The following is a 26,234-nucleotide window of genomic DNA, read 5'->3' on the forward strand; positions in this document are numbered from 1 at the left end:
GTGAGAGAGGGGCGAGCTACACTAATGCAATACACACTGCATGGTGAGCGAGGGGCGAGCTACACTAATGTAATACACACTGCATGGTGAGAGAGGGGCGAGCTACACTAATGCAATACACACTGCATGGTGAGAGAGGGGCGAGCTACACTAATGCAATACACACTGCATGGTGAGCGAGGGGCGAGCTACACTAATGTAATACACACTGCATGGTGAGAGAGGGGCGAGCTACACTAATGTAATACACACTGCATGGTGAGAGAGGGGCGAGCTACACTAATGTAATACACACTGCATGGTGAGAGAGGGGCGAGCTACACTAATGCAATACACACTGCATGGTGAGAGAGGGGCGAGCTACACTAATGTAATACACACTGCATGGTGAGAGAGGGGCGAGCTACACTAATGTAATACACACTGCATGGTGAGAGAGGGGCGAGCTACACTAATGTAATACACACTGCATGGTGAGAGAGGGGCGAGCTACACTAATGTAATACACATTGCATGGTGAGAGAGGGGCGAGCTACACTAATGTAATACACACTGCATGGTGGGAGAGGGGCGAGCTACACTAATGTAATACACACTGCATGGTGAGAGAGGGGCGAGCTACACTAATGTAATACACACTGCATGGTGAGAGAGGGGAGAGCTACACTAATGTAATACACACTGCATGGTGAGAGAGGGGCGAGCTACACTAATGTAATACACACTGCATGGCGAGCTACACTAATGTAATACACACTGCATGGTGAGAGAGGGGCGAGCTACACTAATGTAATACACACTGCATGGTGAGAGAGGGGCGAGCTACACTAATGTAATACACACTGCATGGTGAGAGAGGGGAGAGCTACACTAATGTAATACACACTGCATGGTGAGAGAGGGGCGAGCTACACTAATGTAATACACACTGCATGGCGAGCTACACTAATGTAATACACACTGCATGGTGAGAGAGGGGCGAGCTACACTAATGTAATACACACTGCATGGCGAGCTACACTAATGTAATACACACTGCATGGTGAGAGAGGGGCGAGCTACACTAATGTAATACACACTGCATGGTGAGAGAGGGGCGAGCTACACTAATGTAATACACACTGCATGGTGAGAGAGGGGCGAGCTACACTAATGTAATACACACTGCATGGTGAGAGAGGGGCGAGCTACACTAATGTAATACACACTGCATGGCGAGCTACACTAATGTAATACACACTGCATGGTGAGAGAGGGGCGAGCTACACTAATGTAATACACACTGCATGGTGAGAGAGGGGCGAGCTACACTAATGTAATACACACTGCATGGCGAGCTACACTAATGTAATACACACTGCATGGTGAGAGAGGGGCGAGCTACACTAATGAACCATCAGTGTGGATCAGGAGGAAACAGGAAGCAGCAAGAGGAGACCAGGAACCATGGAGGACAGTCCTCACAGTAACTATGTACTCTATAAGAGGAAGTTTTATTCACAGACAAGAAAATATTGTAGATAATCTTAAAGTATTAATAGCATACTTTGCATGCAGTCCTTTCTGATGACACCAGGTGGTGCTCAGCCTCCCTGCCCCTAATGAGCAGTCGCCCCGCGCTCTGGTGAGGACTACTAACTGGTTTTGATGCTTCAAAATGATCAATGATGACTTGATCCAAATCCATCTTTTCCGCCGGCGCTCCATGAGCCTTGCCCGTTCTTGTGAGCAGTGTTTTCCTTCATTGTCCTCCCCTCACTGGTTGGTGTTGATCCAAAGCTGATTCTTCTCCGTCAGCTGCTGCAAGGGAACTCTTCTGGATCACAGCTCCTCCAAGTCCACCGCTGCAGTCGATCCAGCTCCGGAGCAGTTTCCAGACTATAGCAGCACTTTAATCTGTTTAAGGTGCTGCTCTGGTGAGGACCGGAACTGGCTTTGATGCGTTCAGGGGCAACAATGATCAGGGTCCAAAGCTTAGTTTTTCTTTGGGATATGACAATCTGTTTATTTTCATATAGTTTCCACAAGTCAATGCGTATCATTAACTACTCAACCCACTACTGACGTCCTATAACCACATTACTTTACCTCTGTCACTCACCCTGACCGGTCTCCCTGCCACGGTCTGAACTCTGATTGCTCTCCCCATTCTGGATTACCTGGAGGCTTCATAACCTCCACGTGCCCTAGCTCCACCTAGTGGGCGAACATAAAATCTGCCCAGATGGCCAGTAACCATGGGATAATATATAATATATAATAATCCTACATGAAACATAAAATGGCTCCTACAACTTTGTAGTTGTTGTTTTATCCCCCAATGTTTGTCTGTATTCTTTTTTTAGTGTCTTTACTTTGTGTCTTCTGTGTCTTTCTTTAAATGACTTTGTGATTATTTGGCACCTATAATTGTCTGTGTGTAGTGGTTTGGTATCTATTTGTAGTAGATTGTCTCTTCTTTGGTCATTCTGCATCTGTTGATGTCATTTTTGTGTCTTTGTGCTCTTGTTGTTTTCCTTTGTGGACATTTTGCTTCCCTTGGTTGCTGGTATTCAACACCTTGTCATTATTTTGCTCTTCAGCAGTGTTTATGTGGAACGGTTGTTGTTTTTATTTTTTAGATCATTTTGTGGTTGTTATTATCTTATTTGATATGTTTGTTATTGGTATGAAAATCTTTTGGCTTAGTTTGTGTTAATTTAGCATATTTGTAATCATTATTATTGGTATCCAACTTAATGGATATTGTTTGACCGCACGGTGGCACAGTGGTTAGCACACCCACCTCACAGGAAGAAGCACGTGTGTTCAAACACAGGGCCTTTCTGTGTGGCGTTTGCATCTTCTCCCTCTGTGGGTTTCTTCCCGGGACTCTGGTCTGACCCACAGTCCCAAACACATGCACTGGGGGTCCCTGACAAGACCCTCAGCCCCCCCAGCTCTCCAGGACACACTTGAAAAAGAGGTTATTAATTACTTCATGTTTGCCATGTAGTATATATTTAGTTGGGATGCAAATTTGTGGTCATTTTGTGGGCACGTCCTATCTATTTGTGAAGGGAACGTTTGTCGCATGATGGACCATAATGTGTAGGAATCAGGTTTATTTTGAAGGTCTCCGCCGGAAGTGGGCATGTTGCGTTGACGGACCTCCGGAGGAAAAAGAGTCGGAGGTTTTTCTTCAATCGTCTGTCTGATCTGAAGTCTCCCGCGGCCAATGTGATCTCACCTCATTCATTCAGCTCCAGACGGACTCTGCGGGGGCTTTTGTGCGCGACGTTCGACTGCATCGGTGGTTTTGCGTGAAGAAGCAGCGTGTTTGTGTCCCGGGCGTCGGTCGTGTTTTCCTCGGTGAGAGTCCGTCTCAGGCTGGGTGGTGACAGCACGGCAGCACGATGATCGAGAGACCCGAGACCCAGCTCCCCAGCATCGCTGTAAGTCCCGATCCTCCTCCAAACCCTGCCCCGAATCTTCCAAACCCGCATCATCACTCCGAAAACTCTCCGAAATGTGCGTGACGCTCGTATTTTAACCCGCCACGACCTGCTGTTCGCGACCTGGGAGGCTGAACACCAGCCTCCCTTAATAATATGTTGCTTTTTACATATTTCTAACATTTCTGAGCACACTCGAAAGCTTAAAAGAAAGAAATCCACATTCCCCTTATCAATGTATGTGTATTTCACAATACGGCATGCGTAAACTAATGAACAAATTAGCTTTTATGAGATAGCGTCGTTTTCACAGCGTATCACGGCTCCTTCTCTTGTGCACGGCACCTTCACGGTCTCCTCTAAAATGTGCTGTTTTTTTAACGGAGTCTGGCCAAAGGCTCCCAGGGCCGTGCTGATGGATTATGGGGCCCCAGACCCCCATGGGCACCCAGCTTTCAAAAGTTACTTTCTAATTCTTTACAATCTCACTCAAGTATTATTTTCTTGTTTTGTGGTGTTTTAAAAAAAAAAAAAAAAAAAAAAAAAGCCTCTTTCTTGTTTCGTTTTATCTGAATCATGATTTAATAATTTATTTTTATTTTGAGTGTCTTTTTAATCATTTTTGTCTTTTTAAATCTTTTTGTTCGTTTTTTTTTTTTTTTTTTTAATATCTATATATATCTATATATATGCCTGTTCTCATTTATCCCACTCGTGCCTATTTAATCTTTTTAAATGTCTTTGGGTTTCTTTGTTTTGAGATGTTTTTCTTTCTAGAATTGATTTCTTGTAGGCATCATTTTATTTCTCCCACTCTTTTGTGGATTTATTATTTAATTCTATTTTTTCTTGTCATTATCTATCTTTTTGAACCACATTAAGTTTTTAATTGGTGTTTAAAACCCAAGCCTTGAAAAATTTGAGTCTTATTTGTTCTACTTTATATTTGTTTCTTTAGGGTTTTTGTTGTTGCTCATTTTGAGTGTTTATCTGGTATTTTAAATCTGCTTTTCATAAATTTGAGGCTTTATTTGTTTGTTTGGCTTGTTATTAATCTTTTTGAAAATTTCCAAAATCATTTTCAAGTGAAAATGTAAAACTGTCGTAACGTTTTGAGGGCCGTTTACACAACAATGGCACTTGGAGCCACTGAAAACACAACTTTTTGAAAGCATTAAATAGTTCTTCTGCACATGCTCAGTAGAGCCAATCACCACAAAGTTTCCTGTGGTGTCACGGCTCCCAGTTCACTGAAATAACAATCCAAGGTGTGTGTGTGTGTGTGTGTGTGTGTGTGTGTGTGTGTGTGTGTGTGTGTGTGTGTGTGTGTGTGTGTGTGTGTGTGTGTGTGTGTGTGTGTGTGTGTGTGTGTGTGTGTGTGTGTGTGTGTGTGTGTGTGTGTGTGTGTGTGTGTGTGTGTGTGTGTGTGTGTGTGTGTTGCGTTATCACTGGAAACGTTGTCGTATCAACGGGGCCTCGTGGTTTTAGTGTTTTCTCGGTTTTTCTTTTCAGGATTACTTCACAGATTAACTTCTCACCAGAATAAATCACCTGGTAACTGACACTGAAAGTCTAACCTGCTCCAGAGCAGGTTATGTTCTAGATAAGAGGTCAGAGCTCCGCCTCCTGACCAATCAGATCTCTTGAAAAATGCCCCGCCCATTCTTAAATGATGGTGATTGGTGGGTTCAGCTCTGAGCTGCAGCAGAGAGGAGAGGAGAAATTGATCTAGAACAATCTTTAGACATAATAAAATAAATCCTGGTCTCTGAGGCTCTGAAGGAGGTTCTGGTTCTGGTTCTTGACTTGTTCCAGGTCTGTTTATCTGGAATAATGAGGTTCATGATCACACCTGACAGAACTGCAGAACCATGAATTTATGGAAGCAGAACTCCTCCTGTCGTCATGGTGATGAATTAATATTCCAACAGGAAACACAAGAGAACCTCCGCCTCAGAACCAGTGATGGAGAACCTAAAGTAAAAGAAGAGCAGTGAGGAAGTTCTGCCTGGAACCTTTCTGCTGGAATAAAGTGGAACTGAGTGATCACAGTGCTGTTCCTTTATATCACTGATCCATTAATCTGCTCTAATCTCACCAAGTCAGGAAGGTTCTGGTTCTGGTTCTGGCTGCAGCAGCAGTGTTGCTTTGAGCTGCTGGATGGGTTTGAATTCTTCTTAATCTCAGAGAATCTCCTTATTGTTGCCATTGTAACAGGTACAACGAAATTATAAGGTGCAGTCCTCCTTAAACGCTTAACACACAATAATAAAGTATAACAGAATGCCCTCAATAAAAAACAAAGTGAACAATATAAATGAAACATCAGCCAGTGTCAAACTAAACAGTCTGATCAAAAGGCAAATCCAGTCCAACATTCAGGGTTCATGGATTCTGATAGGAACTGTTTCTTCCTCTGTTTTGGCCTTTAATGTCCTGGAACGCCTGCCAGACGGTACCTGTATAAAAAGTGCAAATCCAGGATGAGTTGGGTTCTTCATGATCTGCTGTGCTTTCCTGAGGCAGTGGGAACCGTAGAGATCCTCCAGGGATGGAAGGGGGCAGCCGGGGGTCTTCTGGCTGTGGTGATGATCATTGATCCTTCAGTAATCTGCTCTGCTGGGTTTCTCTCTTAAACTACCGATATGGACCATAAAACTGGAATACGGACCGTCAGTCAAACCACTACGGGGCGGCCATGTTTGTTTACGGGCAGATGAGCAGAAGGAGCGATTTTCAACAGGGGGGGGGGGATTGGCAGTGATGGTGCTCCATAGCCTCCATCAGTCTCTGCAGGAGTGATGGATGCGATGGGGGGGTGGCAGTGATGGTGCTCCATAGCCTCCATCAGTCTCTGCAGGAGTGATGGAGGCTATGGGGGGGTGGCAGTGATGGTGCTCCATAGCCTCCATCAGTCTCTGCAGGAGTGATGGAGGCTATGGGGGGGGGGTGGCAGTGATGGTGCTCCATAGCCTCCATCAGTCTCTGCAGGAGTGATGGAGGCTATGGGGGGGGTGGCAGTGATGGTGCTCCATCGCCTCCATCAGTCTCTGCAGGAGTGATGGAGGCTATGGGGGGGTGGCAGTGATGGTGCTCCATAGCCTCCATCAGTCTCTGCAGGAGTGATGGAGGCTATGGGGGGGGTGGCAGTGATGGTGCTCCATCGCCTCCATCAGTCTCTGCAGGAGTGATGGAGGCTATGGGGGGGGTGGCAGTGATGGTGCTCCATAGCCTCCATCAGTCTCTGCAGGAGTGATGGATGCGATGGGGGGGTGGCAGTGATGGTGCTCCATCGCCTCCATCAGTCTCTGCAGGAGTGATGGATGCGATGGGGGGGTGGCAGTGATGGTGCTCCATAGCCTCCATCAGTCTCTGCAGGAGTGATGGAGGCTATGGGGGGGGGGGTGGCAGTGATGGTGCTCCATAGCCTCCATCAGTCTCTGCAGGAGTGATGGAGGCTATGGGGGGGGGGTGGCAGTGATGGTGCTCCATAGCCTCCATCAGTCTCTGCAGGAGTGATGGAGGCTATGGGGGGGGTGGCAGTGATGGTGCTCCATCGCCTCCATCAGTCTCTGCAGGAGTGATGGAGGCTATGGGGGGGTGGCAGTGATGGTGCTCCATAGCCTCCATCAGTCTCTGCAGGAGTGATGGAGGCTATGGGGGGGGTGGCAGTGATGGTGCTCCATCGCCTCCATCAGTCTCTGCAGGAGTGATGGAGGCTATGGGGGGGTGGCAGTGATGGTGCTCCATAGCCTCCATCAGTCTCTGCAGGAGTGATGGATGCGATGGGGGGGTGGCAGTGATGGTGCTCCATCGCCTCCATCAGTCTCTGCAGGAGTGATGGAGGCTATGGGGGGGGTGGCAGTGATGGTGCTCCATCGCCTCCATCAGTCTCTGCAGGAGTGATGGAGGCTATGGGGGGGTGGCAGTGATGGTGCTCCATAGCCTCCATCAGTCTCTGCAGGAGTGATGGAGGCTATGGGGGGGGTGGCAGTGATGGTGCTCCATCGCCTCCATCAGTCTCTGCAGGAGTGATGGAGGCTATGGGGGGGTGGCAGTGATGGTGCTCCATAGCCTCCATCAGTCTCTGCAGGAGTGATGGATGCGATGGGGGGGTGGCAGTGATGGTGCTCCATCGCCTCCATCAGTCTCTGCAGGAGTGATGGATGCGATGGGGGGGTGGCAGTGATGGTGCTCCATCGCCTCCATCAGTCTCTGCAGGACTGAACAGCGACCGTCACAGAATCTTTCCTCCTTGGCCGGGATAAAACCTTCATGATACAGTGGACCAGAACACCGGTGTCGTGTAAACGAAGCCCCCCAAAGTAAAGAAAGTTTTGTGGATCCACTCGTATTCCTTGTCTTGAAAACGGCGCCCAAGTCTTGTGTATTTTGTCCACATTATTAATTCAGTTATCTCTACCTTTGTATTCATTTGAGGTCTTTTTTTGTACCTGTTTCCATCTTTTCATCTCATTTCTCATTGTTGCTTTAACTCTTTCTTCTTTCTCCTTGCTGGTCTGTCTGCTTGTAGTGAATTTCTGTCCATCTTCTGTTCTTTTGGACCCGTTTGGCTCATGATGTTCCTTCTCTTTGGGTTTTTTCCATGTTGAATGGGGTCCATGTTGTTTGGAGCTTGTTTCTGGCCTCTGAGCTTCATGTTGGACCGGGTGTGTAACACCGGGTCTGGATGGATTGATGGATGGATGAAGTGGTGGAAAAGGCTCCAGGCTCCTCAGTGGTTGGGTGGATCAGTGTGAAGCAGAGCGTGGACGAGGCTGATGGATTGTTTCCTTCTCGTCTCTTTGAAGCGACACCAGTCCAGCCTGGAAACAGCAGAATTTAGACTCTAGAATGGACATTGGGTTCTTGGGTTCCAGGACCAGGGGACCCTGTGGACCCTGTGGACCCTGTGGACCATGGATTTCTGATTGAGTGGAGACGGACCTAAGTGATGCTGAGAGTTTGAGTCGGTGATCGTCAGCTGATTTTAAAGCCTCCATCAGTTGTGGCGGCTGCAGATCGATGGTTGTCCTCGTGCAGCATTCAGGCCGTCTGATTGGAGGAGGCTCTGTTATCATGAGGATGAGGGAGGCAGAGGGGGGAGACGGGGGAGATGAAGAGATGTGAGGAGAGAGCAGCTGCCTTCTCGTGGACCTGATGGAAACCATTCAGCACGTACGGTGTCTTTCTGTCTCCCCGCTTTGACTTGTCCTGTTTGTCTTTGTCTCAGTACTGATGAATGTGATGAAGAGTTTCTGTCTCTGAAGACGTTGGTCACACTCCTGCTCTAGAAGTGATGCTCCGGTTTGTTAACCACTCTATAATGTTTATCTTTATCAACCTGTTCACCTTTTATATTTGTGACCATAATGTTCAAATGATGTCAATACTCTGAGTATGTTGGAGTTACTCTCATTCTGGGGGGGGGGGGGGGGGGGGGGGGCTATGGAGATGAAGCTTTGGCTTGAACATAATCTGCATAAAGCTGTTAATGGAGACAGAAACTCAAGTTTACTATAAAGCTAGAAAGGTGGCCATGATCGCTATCTTAGCTAACTTGGTACCAATGAAGAACGGCGTCTCTTCCAACACGCCGCTAACAGTCTACCTAGAATGCTACGTAGCTAGAAGCTGCTATTGCTTTTAGGATCTGAACGGCTGTTTATCTGACGCCTGCTTCCGATCAGCGTGACGAACGCTAACTAGCTAACTGTGGCTGGTTATCTTGGTTTCGGTGGTTCTTGATAAGCAACAACTGCTAAATATTACTGGAACTAGAAGTATTTAGAAGATGTTCAATTCACCAACACCGTGGGAATTAAAGTGTTTTAGTGGTTTACTAAACTAAACTCTGACCTGTTTTATACTTTCAGGCTGAAATAATTGTAATACCAGTGTGTACACGCTCGTATAAACTGTGTGTTTCTCCCAGCAGAGGAACCTGGAGGGCTACGTGGGCTTCGCCAACCTCCCCAACCAGGTGTACCGCAAGTCTGTGAAGAGAGGCTTTGAGTTCACGCTGATGGTTGTAGGTAAGTGTGTGTGTGTGTGTGTGTGTGTGTGTGTGTGTGTGTGTGTGTGTGTGTGTGTGTGTGTGTGTGTGTGTGTGTGTGTGTGTGTGTGTGTGTGTGTGTGTGTGTGTGTGTGTGTGTGTGTGTGTGTGTGTGTGTGTGTGTGTGTGTGTGTGTGTGTGTGTGTGTGTGTGTGTAGGTGGTATGTGGGTCAGCAGGTAAAACATTTGTGGCATGTGACCGTTTGATTGTATCAGAACCGTTTGACTGCAGAAATATTTGTGTGGATGTTGGTTAACGTTGCTGTGTTTTTGGACGCCTCGGTCACAGCTGTTAGGAAAAGTTGCTCGGTCACAGCTGTTAGTAAAAGTTGCTCGGTCACAGCTGTTAGTAAAAGTTGCTCGGTCACAGCTGTTAGTAAAAGTTGCTTGGTCACAGCTGTTAGGAAAAGTTGCTCGGTCACAGCTGTTAGGAAAAGTTGCTCGGTCACAGCTGTTAGTAAAAGTTGCTCGGTCACAGCTGTTAGGAAAAGTTGCTCGGTCACAGCTGTTAGGAAAAGTTGCTCGGTCACAGCTGTTAGGAAAAGTTGCTCGGTCACAGCTGTTAGTAAAAGTTGCTCGGTCACAGCTGTTAGGAAAAGTTGCTCGGTCACAGCTGTTAGTAAAAGTTGCTCGGTCACAGCTGTTAGGAAAAGTTGCTCGGTCACAGCTGTTAGGAAAAGTTGCTCGGTCACAGCTGTTAGTAAAAGTTGCTTGGTCACAGCTGTTAGGAAAAGTTGCTCGGTCACAGCTGTTAGGAAAAGTTGCTCGGTCACAGCTGTTAGGAAAAGTTGCTGTTTTGGTGGTTCAGATGAGACAGTGGATTGGTGACGGTGTGTCTGATAGGAAGCATTGATCCACACTTGGTGTGACCCGAGGCTGAAAGAGCAAATCTATAGAGAATATAGATTACACACACACACACACACACACACACACACACACACACACACACACACACACACACACACACACACACACACACACACACACACACACACACACACACCCTTCATCTCATTGTTTTTCTAGATTCGCCCCGTTTATAGTCCCATGTGACGACAATAAGTTGTGCTAAAGTCACAGGACGGCCTGGTTGTTCTACGACCTAATTTTGGTTGGTTAGCAGTTGGTTGGTTAGCAGTTGGTTGGTTAGCAGTTGGTTGGTTAGCGGTTGGTTGGATAGTAGTTGGTTGGTTAGCAGTTGGTTGGTTAGTAGTTGGTTGGTTGGCAGTTGGTTGGTTAGCAGTTGGTTGGTTAGCAGTTGGTTGGTTAGTAGTTGGTTGGTTAGCAGTTGGTTGGTTAGTAGTTGGTTGGTTGGCAGTTGGTTTGTTAGCAGTTGGTTGGTTAGCAGTTGGTTGGTTAGTAGTTGGTTGGTTAGCAGTTGGTTGGTTAGTAGTTGGTTGGTTAGCAGTTGGTTGGTTAGCAGTTGGTTGGTTGGCAGTTGGTTGGTTAGCAGTTGGTTGGTTAGCAGTTGGTTGGTTAGCAGTTGGTTGGTTAGTAGTTGGTTGGTTAGTAGTTGGTTGGTTAGCAGTTGGTTGGTTAGCTGTTGGTTGGTTAGCAGTTGGTTGGTTAGCAGTTGGTTGGTTAGTAGTTGGTTGGTTAGCAGTTGGTTGGTTAGCAGTTGGTTGGTTAGCAGTTGGTTGGTTAGTAGTTTGTTGGTTGGTTAGCAGTTGGTTGGTTAGCAGTTGGTTGGTTAGCAGTTGGTTGGTTAGCAGTTGGTTGGTTGGCAGTTGGTTGGTTAGCAGTTGGATGGTTGGTCGTTGGTTGGTTAGTCGTTGGTTGGTTGGCAGTTGGTTGGTTGGCAGTTGGTTGGTTAGCAGTTGGTTGGTTAGTAGTTGGTTGGTTAGCAGTTGGTTGGTTAGTAGTTGGTTGGTTGGTAGGTAGATATTTCTTTCTTTAGTTCATTCTTCCCCGGTGAACACTGGACTTGAGTCAGAACCACAAAATCTGTTATTTTGAAACACAAATCCCAGAGTACACAGAAAGTACCACTTAATTCTTTGTATTTATTGCAGTACTCAACAATCTGATCACATACTTCACTGATATCAGCGGCTGTTCAAGATTGACTGATTTGTGTAACGATGAATTGAGCAGCTCTGAATCGACTTCCTGCTCGTCCATGAAGTCTGCTCTGTATTGAGCGTTAGATTTTGGGTTGTCGCGGTGGGAGGAAGGTAGGAGGGCGCTCGTGTTGGCAGAAAACATTTCCTCTATTAAAAACAAGCCCAAACATGAAGCTTGGCTTCTGTTTATGGTATTTAATGTATTGGTGTCGAACCAGTTCTTTGACACAAATGATCACGAGATGTTTGAAGAAAAAACCACAAAAAGACTTTGAGAGCAGATAAAGACACTTTGTCCCTTTTTAGCCTCTTTCTGTTCAGTGTTTGACAAATTGGTATGAGTCTGGGTTTGACGAGGCTGCGAGCCAACAAACCGAAGAAGAGACGGGGTGGGGGTGGTAGGAGGGGGGCCGTGAGAGGATCTGCTGGCCTCTGGAGCTCCCCTCTGGAGCTCCCCTCTGGAGCTCCCCTCTGGAGCTCCCCTCTGGAGCTCCCCTCTGGAGCTCCCCTCTGGAGCTCCCCTCTGGAGCTCCCCTCTGTTTACCAAACAGGAAAGTGAAAGAGCTCCAGACGACGACTCCTTTGTTTTCTCCAAAACAACCACATTTCAAATGGACACAGTGGGATTCAAGGCTTTTAAAGGTGCAGCGGTAATGTAAGAAAAAAGAAGTGACATCTAAATCAGAAAATCCGGTAATAACTGAAAAGAAGAGTAATGGTAGTTGATGTTCAGGCTTCATCCGTTTATTTCCTATGTTCCAGTACCTATTAACTCGTGTAGAGCTGTGGCCCATTCTGTGATTTATGAGGAAGGTATGACTTCTAAAACTGTATTTAAAAAAATGTAATGTCTTTTTTTTTAATTGGGGAAAAAAGCTGCTGACTGTGATTTGATGTTTAGTGTGAGCAGCTCGTTAGCATGTAGCATGTAGCATGTTCACAACAGTGTGCACATCCTTTGTGTTTGCGAGTAGAACTAATCTTTCTGGGACCTCTGAGGTGGAGTCGATGCTGGAGTTACCAGATGGGACGTTACATGTCTCACCATGAATAAAGTCAGAAAAGCTTTGCTGTCTGAGCTGATGGTTTACATTTCTCCGGCGTCCTGGGGGGATTTCCAGCGTTGGATACAGAGCCGCTCTTGTTTTGGCTTGAGGAGCCGCCAGCTGGAGTTTGGCTGCAGCTCTGCTGTGCTTGGCACGGTGGTGCAGTGTGAAAGCCGGGCTGGCCTCGGCCCGGACGGACGGGGAATACGAGCCGAGAGAACTGGGGAGGTGAGCTGCGTGCTTCACACAGTTCACTCACAATTCTATCAACAGGTGGAGAAGCTGAGAGCGTTCCGGTTGTCGTCGGAACTGGGAATTCTGAGTAGTTTTCTGGATCCTGTTGAGCTCTCTGTTCCCTGTCTTTGGTGACGTTTCCAACAGTGTTGACCCGTCCAGCTTTTGAAGTTGTGGTCATTCAGAGTTCGAAGGTTTAAAATGCAGCAAAATGTTCCTCAACTGACTGAAAGCTGATCAACAGAACTTCTGAAGCTCCGCCCTATTTCCCAGTTAGGAATTCTAGGAGTTTCAAGTCATCCAAACCATGATAGGGAATTCCGGTTTTTTGACTCAGACTTTGGATTTCAAAGAGGAACTTGTGAAGACCTGGTGACCTGGGGCCAGAATTAGAAACTGAACCCAGAACAAGTAAGACGAGAAAAGAGTTTTCTGATCTACAACATTGTGATCAACTGGAACGCAACAACTGGGTTTATCCAGAGGAGTGATTAAAAGATCTGGTGAATCTCAGAGGACCGTGCTGCCGGTTCTGGTTACACGTCAGAAATTAGGCACTTGTCTGAGATGAATGAGCTCCAGAACGACCTGCAGCACAACAGATTAGTTGGAGACTGATTCGATTCGTCGACGAGCTGCAGGTAACCGTTCTGACAGAACAGAATACTTCATCTGATTTGTTTGATGCTGTTTTTGGTATTTCCTACTAATTTCCGATCTTGAGTCTTTTGAAAGCTCATCTGTGGCGCAGACGATAAACAGCAGCTGCAGCTGGACGCCATTACCGTCTGTTAATCCGAGACGTGGGACACGTCGGGGCTCGTTGTTCAGGCCGTCTGGCCTTCGTTATCTCTGCTGCTCTCTGACACTGGTTTTAACCCCCACATCACATTTCTCCTCTGAGGGCTCAGTAGGTGTCTTCACATGGATCCGAGTGTCTGGTTGTGATCTGCTTCTTAGTGTCTGTGCACACGTCAACACACAATGTTGTACATATGCCAGGCCTTTAGGGGGTGCTGTGACTCACCAAATACAATAAAAATGCAGAAAAAGACACGGAGACTCCTGCTCCTCCTCGTACTGCCTTATCAAATCTACCAACGTCAGCAGCTCCACCTGGAGCAGGTAGTCCGCCATTGTTGTGGTTATTAGGGTGACGCCATGGATGGCGGAGAGGGTCGTGACGGGGGGTGATGACATCATCGTTTTCCACAAATGTGCGTCTTTGACCATCCTTTGGAATCCATGTATTTTTTTCAGGCTCCTAAAACGCTGCGCCGTTTGGTTGATCGGTCAAAAAAGATGCGTTTACAGGAAACGGTGTTCTTGTGTGGACAGGCTCTTTGTTATCCTGTCAACCAACCAATCAGTGAATCAACCAACCAATCAGTGAATCAACCAACCAATCAGTGAATCAACCAACCAACCCATCAGTGAATCAACCAACCAATCAGTGAATCAACCAACCAATCAGTGAATCAACCAACCAATCAGTGAATCAACCAACCAACCAATCAGTGAATCAACCAACCAATCATTGAATCAACCAACCCACCCATCAGTGAATCAACCAACCAACCCATCAGTGAATCAACCAACCAATCAGTGAATCAACCAACCCATCAGTGAATCAACCAACCAATCAGTGAATCAACCAACCAATCAGTGAATCAACCAACCAACCAATCAGTGAATCAACCAACCAATCAGTGAATCAACCAACCCACCCATCAGTGAATCAACCAACCAACCCATCAGTGAATCAACCAACCAATCAGTGAATCAACCAACCAATCAGTGAATCAACCAACCAACCAATCAGTGAATCAACCAACCAATCAGTGAATCAACCAACCAATCAGTGAATCAACCAACCAACCCATCAGTGAATCAACCAACCAACCAACCAACCAGTGAATCAACCAACCAACCAGTGAATCAACCAACCAACCAATCAGTGAATCAACCAACCAACCAGTGAATCAACCAACCAACCAACCAGTGAATCAACCAACCAACCAATCAGTGAATCAACCAACCAATCAGTGAATCAACCAACCAACCAGTGAATCAACCAACCAACCAGTGAATCAACCAACCAACCAACCAATCATTGAATCAACCAACCAATCAACCAACCAACCAACCAACCAACCAACCAACCCCATTTTGCCCTGACATTAAAAAGCGACTTATCTAAAATAAATCTCCAAACACTTTTAAAAAGTCTGAGTATTTGAAGAAGTATCTTAAATACGTCTGATCCCGTCCTCCAATCAGTGATGTTCCACGGTGCAGGCCACTCCCTCAAAGTGTGACTCCATCACCACCATCTCTGGGGGGTAACACCACCCCCCCTGGGTCCAGCCGTCAGAACAAACTCTTCCTGTGATGGTGAAACTGGTGAGTTGGAGACTGAAGTTGTGTTTGGAAGAGTTTGGTGTTGTTGGGACCCCCCTCCGGGGGTTTTCTCCTCAGGGAGCCGGGCTGCTTCCTGCTCCTTTTGTCCAGCCGGCAGAGTGAATCCAGCCTCCTGGAGGGACCCACAGGACCCGTCATAGAGGGGACGGCTTAGTGCTGCTCTGGACGGCCAACCGTAACCACATACTGCACGGCGCAAAAAGACTGAGGAGAAGAAGAAGAAATGGATTCATCACCAGTCAGACCATTATCTCATGTTTCACTAGTTCCATCCCGACTATTCCTCCTCACATTCTACAACCAGGAATAGAAATGTTGTGGATTTCTGCACGTTTCTGAGCTTCAAACTTCAAATAACAACTGGAGCTGGTTTCTGCTGATTTAGCTCAAAACCCAGAAATGTACTGGAATGTCAGATTTTCTAGCCTTCATTTGGAAGGTTTCTGAACTTTAGTTTATTGGTGGAAGGAGCACAGCATTAGCATTAGCATTAGCATTAGCCTGCATCCACAGTAGCTGTGGTTAGCATTAGCATTAGCTTGCATGTGTGAGACAGTCTGACGAGCTTCAGATTGACCGCTCTGCCTACTGACCTTGTAGGAGGCAGCGAGTGAGTGAAGGAAGGCTTTACTCCTGTTAATCTGCAGGTTTAACTACACACACACACACACACACACACACACTACTAGTTAATCACTCTTCATCTCTAGCTGTCTTCATAACGGCTGGGATGACGTAACTCGGAGCGATTCATCAGGACCGTCTCATTCAGGATGAGGTGATGTCGGCTGTGCAGAGCGTTGGAATCCTGCAGATGTTTCCAGTAAATCTATAAATCTATAAATCTATAAATCTATATATCTATAAATCTATAAATCTATATATCTATATCTAATAGTATAGTTTGTTCTGATTCAGAAAGAGACTCACTGCACAGCCTCCAGATGTTGAGCCAGGGACATTTAAACCCTTTTACACATCATTTCTGAAGTGAACATGGAAGCTTCATTCTGTTTTGGATGTTTGGAACCCCTGAAAACCATTTCCATCATCCTCTCGCTCCGTCTCCATGGGAATGAGGGAAAATACAAATGTTGCTGTGGAAATGTGAAAAACTGCTAAAATGGTGAGTTTTCACTTTAATATCAGTTGTGTGTCCCTGTGAAGAGGAGTGACAGTCAAACCTGGAGGAATGATCATTTCTGGGTTTGACTCTTAAAGCTCTCTCTCACTGAAGATAAGGACTTCCTGCAGATCAGCTTAATCCTTTAAATCTTCCTCAGGAGCTTCACTTCCTCATCTTCTTCACCTTTTCTAAACCTTTTCCTGATATTAAAGAGCAGTTCTGACTCCCGGCTTCTTCCAGCTGAGGCTTTTCCTCTCCTCTGTGACGCCGGCCGGCTCAGAGCTCAATGGATGCTCCTTTCTCTCCTTTCTCTTTTCTCTCCGTTCTCTCCTTCTCTTCTTTCTCTCCTTCTCTTCTTTCTCTCCTTTCTCTCCTTTCTCTCCTTCTCTTCTTTCTCTCCGTTCTCTCCGTTCTCTTCCCTTCTTTCTCTCCTTCTCTTCTTTCTCTCCTTTCTCTCCTTCTCTTCTTTCTCTCCTTCTCTTCTTTCTCTCCGTTCTCTTCTCTTCTTTCTCTTCTTTCTCTCCTTCTCTTCTTTCTCTCCGTTCTCTTCTCTTCTTTCTCTCCTTTCTCTTCGTTCTCTTCGTTCTCTCCTTTCCTGCTGCTGCGTCCTGCAGGTGTTGCTGCTCTTATTGTTCCTACACCCTGTGGGAGGAGTTACAGCCGCTCTACACAGCCGTAACATCACTTCAGCAGGCCACGGTGAAGTTACACCGAGTATGATGAAGTTACACCGAGTATGATGAAGTTACACCGAGTATGATGAAGTTACACGAGTATGATGAAGTTACACCGAGTATGATGAAGTTACACCGAGTATGATGAAGTTACACCGAGTATGGTGAAGTTACACCGAGTATGGTGAAGTTACACCGAGTATGATGAAGTTACACCGAGTATGATGAAGTTACACCGAGTATGATGAAGTTACACGAGTATGATGAAGTTGCACGAGTATGATGAAGTTACACCGAGTATGATGAAGTTACACGAGTATGATGAAGTTGCACGAGTATGGTGAAGTTACACCGAGTATGGTGAAGTTACACCGAGTATGGTGAAGTTACACCGAGTATGGTGAAGTTACACCGAGTATGGTGAAGTTACACCGAGTATGGTGAAGTTGCACCGAGTATGGTGAAGACTCTCCCGTTAGTGGGAGGCAGATGCTCTATAATCTGATGTTAGAGGAGGAAGATGCTCTATAATATGGATCTTAGAGGAGGCAGATGCTCTATAATCTTAGCAAAATACTGATATACGTGTATTTATTTATAAAATACTTCTCTTTCATTTCAAATAATTGATAAATGTGTCCCATAGTGACTTTACTGAACTCAGAGAAATAAGTGATGTTGCTCATGAGGATGAATGTGGGACGTGTCCTGGAAGCTGCAGCGAGACGTCTGGTGGCTGAGGACATCGTCTCCCCTCGTCCTCATTCTGCCTCTTCATTCGTCCACGCTGCTCCACAAAGACTCGTCCTGGCCTCCGGCTGCAACACTCATCCACGGGCGTGCACGTCAGGATGCAGCCGTGCACGCCGGCGTGTTCATGCATGCTCAGTCAGACCACTGCAGGCGGGTCTCACACACACACACACACACACACACACACACACTCACACACACACACACACACACACACACACACACACACACACACACACACACACACACACACACACACACACACACACTCACACACGCTCACTCACACTCACACACACACACACACACACACACACACACACACACACACACACACACACACACACACACACACACACACGCTCACTCACACTCACACTCACACACACACACACACGCTCACACTCACACACACACGCTCTCACACACACTCACGCTCACACTCACACACACACACACACGCTCTCACTCACGCTCACACTCACACACGCACACACACACACACACACACACACACACACGCTCACACACACACACACACACACACACACACGCTCACTCACACTCACACACGCTCTCACACACACTCACGCTCACACTCACGCGCCTCGTGCTTTCGCTGCTCCCGTTTTCACGGTGTCTCTATTTTGAGACGCACATGTCGGCAGCGAGCCGCCACGTGTTGACTCTGTCAGATTGTCTTCAGAAGCAGCGTCTCTTTAATTCAGAGTCCATATTAAACATGGGGTGGCCTGTGTCCCTCCGAGGCTCCTGTAGTCTCAGAGAGAACGACTTCTTTAATCCTTCATATTGTCATCATGTCTCTTTAAATCCTCAACTGTCGAGACTATCGAGAAAATTCAACTCCCAAAAAGTAGAGAAATGGAGCTCCACACCTCCCCTGAACCCGGGACTGATATCTGTCCTTTAAAGACAAAATGGAAATGAAACAAGTTGAATTGTCGAGGGAAAACAGTTTATCGCTCGTCATTATGGTGCACTTTATGTCATGACGCTGTGTCAGTCCGTCATAAAATCGCCCCTTTGGTTCCTTCGGTTCCTTTGGTTCCTTCGGTTCCAGCCTGGGCTGCTCTGTTGTAAATGATGTGACTCGTCAGAGGGACTGAAGCAGAACGTACAGATTAATCTTCACTCGGGCTGCAGCGATTAGTCGACTAGTCACGATTATGTCGACTATTAAAATCCTCAACAACTAATTTAATAGTCGCCGCGTCGGTTTTTATTTTAGTCTTTGTTTTTCTCTCAAACCTCTGCGGCGCCTTGCTCTACCCTCTGCCCGTCATCATGAAGAGGAGCCGCTAAGCTAAGTGGCTAGTTAGTTAGCTCTCTGTTTACGCTAACATTAGCAGCTAACTACTTAATGTTAACAGTTGTGAGCACGGAGCACTAAATACACTTGTGTTGTATTTGAGTCAGTGAGACCAAAACTTTAATAATTCCTCTTTTTTATTATTAAGTTAAGGAAAGAAAAAACCTAAAAAAGTAAAGCTGAAGTATTTATTTCTGTTCTTTAGGCCGGCGCCTTTTCCTCAGTTCACTCAGCTGTTTGTACTTTATTCTGCACAGTTAAACAAGTATATTTCATTAAAGGTTTAATGAACTATCATCTTAATTGTCTTTGGTTTTAGTTAGTGTATACCTTAAACACTTCAAGCTGAAAACTAGTGATGGTTATATATAGTATAGTATATATATAGTTATAAGAGCAGCTTCATGCTGGGGAGATAAACTCCATGTTTTACATTCATTTTATGTTTCATCCATTCGTCAACTTATCGAAAAAATACAGGTTTGTGGCAGCCCTCGTCTTCACATAGAGGGGGGAAAACAAAGTACTAACTACAAATATCTGGTAAATCTACTGTACTTTACTTTGCAGCTGGGCTGTGCAGACGGCTGCAGTCCACCGACCTTTGACCTCTGCTCCAAACAGCCATGTTTAGCCTCAACAATGAAGATTTATCTGTTCTAAACACTCCACAAGCACAACTTCCCTCATGTTCTCGGTCAGCTGCTCACTCTGGTGGGGGATTCTCACTCCAGGGGTTCTAGCTCATGATTTCACGCTGTAGATGACCCGCTCCAGAGTTCTTCCTCTGGGGTTCTCGATCTACATTGCCCTCTATGGGTTCTCGCTCCAGATGGGCCACTCTGGGGTTCTCGCTCTAGATGGGCCACTCTGGGGTTCTCGCTCTAGATGGGCCACTCTGGGGTTCTCGCTCTACATTGCCCTGTATGGGGTTCTCGCTCTACATTGCCCTGTATGGGGTTCTTGCTCTATATTGCCCACTATGGGGTTCTCGCTCCAGATGGCCCACTCTGGGGTTCTTGCTCTAGATTGCCCACTCAGGGGTTCTCGCTCTAGATGGGCCACTCTGGGGTTCTCGCTCTACATTGCCCTCTATGGGGTTCTTGCTCCAGATGGCCCACTCTGGGGTTCTCGCTCTAGATGGGCCACTCTGGGGTTCTCGCTCTACATTGCCCTCTGTGGGGTTCTCGCTCTAGATGGCCCACTCTGGAGTTCTCGCTCTAGATGGCCCACTCTGGAGTTCTCGCTCTAGATGGCCCACTCTGGAGTTCTCCCGATATCCTGCATCTTTCCATGTCTCCTTGCTTCAACGCCCTCATTACAATGAGCAGCTCGTTATCTGGCTTTCAGCTGAACTCGGTGATGAACCATCCCTCCCGGACCCGCTCTTGATGGCCCTCGACAGGGTTCTCAGTTCGCAGTTCCCACTCTAGATGGCGCTCTACAGGGTTCTGGCTCGAGACGACCATCTCCACGGTTCTCACTCGAGACGACCATCTCCACGGTTCTCACTCGAGACGACCATCTCCACGGTTCTCACTCTCGATGACCATCTCCGGGGTTCTCGCTCTAGACGACCATCTCCGGGGTTCTCGCTCTAGACGACCATCTCCACGGTTCTCACTCTAGATGACCATCTCCACGGTTCTCACTCTCGATGACCATCTCCAGGGTTCTCGCTCTAGACGACCATCTCCAGGGTTCTCGCTCTAGACGACCATCTCCACGGTTCTCGCTCTAGACGACCATCTCCAGGGTTCTCGCTCTAGACGACCATCTCCACGGTTCTCGCTCTAGACGACCATCTCCAGGGTTCTCGCTCTAGACGACCATCTCCACGGTTCTCGCTCTAGATGACCATCTCCACGGTTCTCACTCTCGATGACCATCTCCAGGGTTCTCGCTCTAGACGACCATCTCCACGGTTCTCGCTCTAGACGACCATCTCCACGGTTCTCGCTCTAGACGACCATCTCCAGGGTTCTCGCTCTAGACGACCATCTCCACGGTTCTCGCTCTAGACGACCATCTCCAGGGTTCTCGCTCTAGACGACCATCTCCAGGGTTCTCGCTCTAGACGACCATCTCCACGGTTCTCGCTCTAGACGACCATCTCCAGGGTTCTCGCTCTAGACGACCATCTCCACGGTTCTCGCTCTAGACGACCATCTCCAGGGTTCTCGCTCTAGACGACCATCTCCAGGGTTCTCGCTCTAGACGACCATCTCCACGGTTCTCGCTCTAGACGACCATCTCCAGGGTTCTCGCTCTAGATGACCATCTCCACGGTTCTCGCTCTAGACGACCATCTCCACGGTTCTCGCTCTAGACGACCATCTCCAGGGTTCTCGCTCTAGACGACCATCTCCACGGTTCTCACTCTAGATGACCATCTCCACGGTTCTCACTCTCGATGACCATCTCCAGGGTTCTCGCTCTAGACGACCATCTCCAGGGTTCTCGCTCTAGACGACCATCTCCACGGTTCTCGCTCTAGACGACCATCTCCAGGGTTCTCGCTCTAGACGACCATCTCCACGGTTCTCGCTCTAGACGACCATCTCCAGGGTTCTCGCTCTAGACGACCATCTCCACGGTTCTCACTCTAGACGACCATCTCCACGGTTCTCACTCTCGATGACCATCTCCAGGGTTCTCGCTCTAGACGACCATCTCCACGGTTCTCGCTCTAGACGACCATCTCCACGGTTCTCGCTCTAGACGACCATCTCCACGGTTCTCGCTCTAGACGACCATCTCCAGGGTTCTCGCTCTAGACGACCATCTCCACGGTTCTCGCTCTAGACGACCATCTCCACGGTTCTCACTCTCGATGACCATCTCCAGGGTTCTCGCTCTAGACGACCATCTCCACGGTTCTCGCTCTAGACGACCATCTCCACGGTTCTCGCTCTAGACGACCATCTCCAGGGTTCTCGCTCTAGACGACCATCTCCAGGGTTCTCGCTCTAGACGACCATCTCCAGGGTTCTCGCTCTAGACGACCATCTCCACGGTTCTCGCTCTAGACGACCATCTCCAGGGTTCTCGCTCTAGATGACCATCTCCAGGGTTCTCGCTCTGCACACACATCTGTATGTGTTTGTGTTGGGTGGTAGATTGGCAGGCCGTCCAGGATGTGAGGGAGCCAGCTGCTGCCCCCGGGGGCCGGGCTGAGAGAGGCAGGAATGTGAGGAATCCCGTGGGAAACCCACGGAGACTTTGTGTTTGTTTTTCTGTCTCTCAGTGCAGCGAGCCGTCGCTCCTCCAGCACCTCTACGGTTAACATCCTCAGCTGGGGAGGCGTAGTAATGCTGCAGCAGGATGAGGTTCAATACTGACCTGGAACACACCCCCCTCTGGGGGGGGGGTCAGAACCTCAAGCAGTTCAGCTCAAAGAAACAAAAGGTCAAAGCAGAATCTGCTCCACCTCCATGCTAACTGTGAACAAACACCAGCTGATCATCAGCAAACATCACAGTGTGCAATGAGCTAATACCACCATGATGAGCAGAGAGATGGGTCAACACCCCCCACCCCCACCCCCCACCCCCCGAGGTCGGGCCCTTCCCAATTAGCCTCCCGGGCTCAGCTTTAATTAAATATTGATTCCCCATGAGGAGGCAGCTCTCTGTAAACAGACACACGCTCCCCCTTTACTTACCCCTGCTGTTTCACTTCCTCCCCTATCTGCTCCACTCCTTTTGCATCTGCCCCATCTGTCTGCCCTGCTCCTCTATCTGCCCCTCTCAACAACAACCCAGTAACTTCCAATGCAAATTGTTTGAACTGATCTAAAAGTTCAGTGCTATTTCAAAGATGTATGTTATATTTATTCATAAATATAGATTATTCACATTCATTAAAATGAGAAAATATTTTATAAGTCTTAGAAATATTTTCATTTCTTCCATGATAGAAGCACCAATCCACATTTTTTCACTTCCGCTCCGATCCCGATCCCGGAATTTGATATCTGCTGATACTATTCTGATACCAGAGCTGTTTGCTTTAATATTATTATTATTATCATTATTGTTAACTTTAAATGAGGCTGTAATAAACTCCTCTCTACAGTAAAGTATGAAATGTACTAATGTATACATGTATTCTCTCTAAAGACAACTTGAGGTTAGTATCAGGACAGTAAAGGAAGTAGTACAAAGTATTTTAGTTCCATGTGGACAATGTGGGGGTCTGCGTGACGTCATCATCTCATAATAAACTACTTCTGTCACTTTATTAATCCCTGGGGAAACTCTTGAGCAAGGCAGCAGCAACACAATGTTTCCAGCTCTAACGCAGCTCCAACCATTGGGACTATTTCCAGGGAGTTTAGCGTGGAGTAGGACGCAGCTTCACGGAGGTGTGAATCTCCTGCTGACAGCCTGGAGGAGCTGCTGCTCATTGTTCTGATGTCAGAGCTGTTCTCCTCCCAGAGCTGGAGGCTGAAAACACTGAGGTCTGGCTGCAGAGCGCCGCCCTGCTGGACTACAGCTCTGCTAACATCCACGTTGCTGCGTTGCTTAGCTAGCATCCACGTTGCTGTGTTGCTCTGCTAACATCCATGTTGCTGCGTTGCTTAGCTAGCATCCACGTTGCTGCATTGCTTAGCTAGCATCCAAGTTGCTGCGTTGCTTAGCTAGCATCCACGTTGCTGCGTTGCTCTGAAAACATTGCACATTGCTGCGTTGCTTTGCAAACATTGCACATTGCTGTGTTGCTTTGCTAACATCCATGTTGCTGCGTTGCTCTGAAAACATTGCACATTGCTGCGTTGCTTTGCAAACATTGCACATTGCTGTGTTGCTTTGCTAACATCCACGTTGCTGTGTTGCTCTGCAAACATTGCACATTGCTACGTTGCTCTGTAAACATTGCACGTTGCTACATTGCTCTGCAAACATTGCACATTGCTACGTTGCTCTGTAAACATTGCACGTTGCTGTGTTGCTCTGTAAACATTGCTACGTTGCTCTGTAAACATTGCACATTGCTACGTTGCTCTGTAAACATTGCACGTTGCTGTGTTGCTCTGTAAACATTGCTACGTTGCTCTGTAAACATTGCACATTGCTACGTTGCTCTGTAAACATTGCACGTTGCTGTGTTGCTCTGTAAACATTGCACGTTGCTACGTTGCTCTGCAAACATTGCACATTTCTGCATTGCTTAGCTAGCATCCACGTTGCTGCGTTGCTTAGCTAGCATCCACATTGCTGCGTTGCTCTGAAAACATTGCACATTGCTGCGTTGCTTTGCAAACATTGCACATTGCTGTGTTGCTTTGCTAACATCCACGTTGCTGTGTTGCTTTGCTAACATCCATGTTGCTGCGTTGCTCTGAAAACATTGCACATTGCTGCGTTGCTTTGCAAACATTGCACATTGCTGTGTTGCTTTGCTAACATCCACGTTGCTGTGTTGCTCTGCAAACATTGCACATTGCTACGTTGCTCTGTAAACATTGCACGTTGCTACATTGCTCTGCAAACATTGCACATTGCTACGTTGCTCTGTAAACATTGCTACGTTGCTCTGTAAACATTGCACATTGCTACGTTGCTCTGTAAACATTGCACGTTGCTGTGTTGCTCTGTAAACATTGCTACGTTGCTCTGTAAACATTGCACATTGCTACGTTGCTCTGTAAACATTGCACGTTGCTGTGTTGCTCTGTAAACATTGCACGTTGCTACGTTGCTCTGCAAACATTGCACATTGCTGCGTTGCTCTGTAAACATTGCACATTGCTACGTTGCTCTGTAAACATTGCACGTTGCTGTGTTGCTCTGCAAACATTGCACATTGCTACGTTGCTCTGTAAACATTGCATGTTGCTGTGTTGCTCTGCTTCATGATGCTCATCAAGCAGAAGTAAATCAAACCAAATGCTACATGTACATATTTATTTCTTATTTTTTATCTATTTGAGTTAAATTTTATGTATTTATTATTCAAAATGAAGAATTTTCTTTTATATGATATGATCATTTTATATATATTTTTGGGCCAGTTGCCAATGTCAGTATCTGAATATATTTATTTTTTTATTTGTATATAATGAGCCTTTGAAGTGAACATTTAAAATTTTCACAAACTTTGTCTAGTTGTATTAATATTTCATTTGAGTGCAGTTTTTTTGTTTTCATTGATGATCACAATCTAAATCCTGTTAAACGATGATTCCTGATGTCAACACAAGTTAGTTTTTGTTTTTAGTCCAGAATCTCACATTCAGGTCGAATCGAAAGCATTTAAAACTTTTTGAAGATGGAACCTTTCAACCTTGGTCTCCATGGAAACGGCAGGAAAATACATTTCTCAAAATGCTCCATCGCCATGGTGATGCTGCTACTGTGCACACGCAGTACGATCGCAGTAAATAGTTCTTCTGCACATGCTCAGTAGAGTCACAGTCACAACAGTGTCATGACTCCTCCCCTTCTTACACAAACAACAGCACCCACTAGTGGTGAAAGGCCATGGTTTTCAGCAAGTCGGCTTATTCTGTGTAAATAATCATGGTTTTCAAAATGTCACAGTATCAACATGAAACTTTTCTGAAATGAAAATATATATATATATATATATATATATATATAAAGAGTTTTCACTAACTAAAACTATAAATATACAACATGGAGCCAAATAAAAGCAAAGTATTTTTTCTGCTACTGTCCTGTGTTCACTCGGTGTGTCCTTTTAGTAGAACTGTGAGTGAGCGGGTGTCTCTGTGTCCTCAGGAGAGTAGAAGTTTTAGTAGAACTGTGAGTGAGCGGGTGTCTCTGTGTCCTCAGGAGAGTAGAAGTTTTAGTAGAACTGTGAGTGAGCGGGTGTCTCTGTGTCCTCAGGAGAGTAGAAGTTTTAGTAGAACTGTGAGTGAGCGGGTGTCTCTGTGTCCTCAGGAGAGTAGAAGTTTTAGTAGAACTGTGAGTGAGCGGGTGTCTCTGTGTCCTCAGGAGAGTAGAAGTTTTAGTAGAACTGTGAGTGAGCGGGTGTCTCTGTGTCCTCAGGAGAGTAGAAGTTTTAGTAGAACTGTGAGTGAGCGGGTGTCTCTGTGTCCTCAGGAGAGTAGAAGTTTTAGTAGAACTG

The 26,234-nt window shown here is 46.7% G+C and overlaps 1 protein-coding gene across 2 annotated transcripts in view; it reads left to right on the plus strand.

Annotated features, from left to right (window-relative positions):
• Positions 1 to 3,143: 3,143 nt before the first annotated feature.
• LOC308116335 (septin-7-like) overlaps positions 3,144 to 26,234 on the plus strand; it is a 55,758-nt gene continuing 32,667 nt past the window's right edge. The window contains exons 1-2 of one of the 2 annotated variants that reach the window (XM_080474478.1): positions 3,144 to 3,434; positions 9,370 to 9,469. In XM_080474478.1, the coding sequence (XP_080330604.1) occupies positions 3,396 to 3,434; positions 9,370 to 9,469 (139 nt within the window). In that variant the 5' untranslated portion in view covers positions 3,144 to 3,395. The remainder of the gene's footprint in view (positions 3,435 to 9,369; positions 9,470 to 26,234) is intronic. The other variant, XM_080474479.1, reaches the window with a different exon arrangement.

Source organism: Lipophrys pholis, assembly GCF_963383615.2.
Source record: "Lipophrys pholis genome assembly, chromosome: 11".
Taxonomy (NCBI): domain Eukaryota; kingdom Metazoa; phylum Chordata; class Actinopteri; order Blenniiformes; family Blenniidae; genus Lipophrys; species Lipophrys pholis.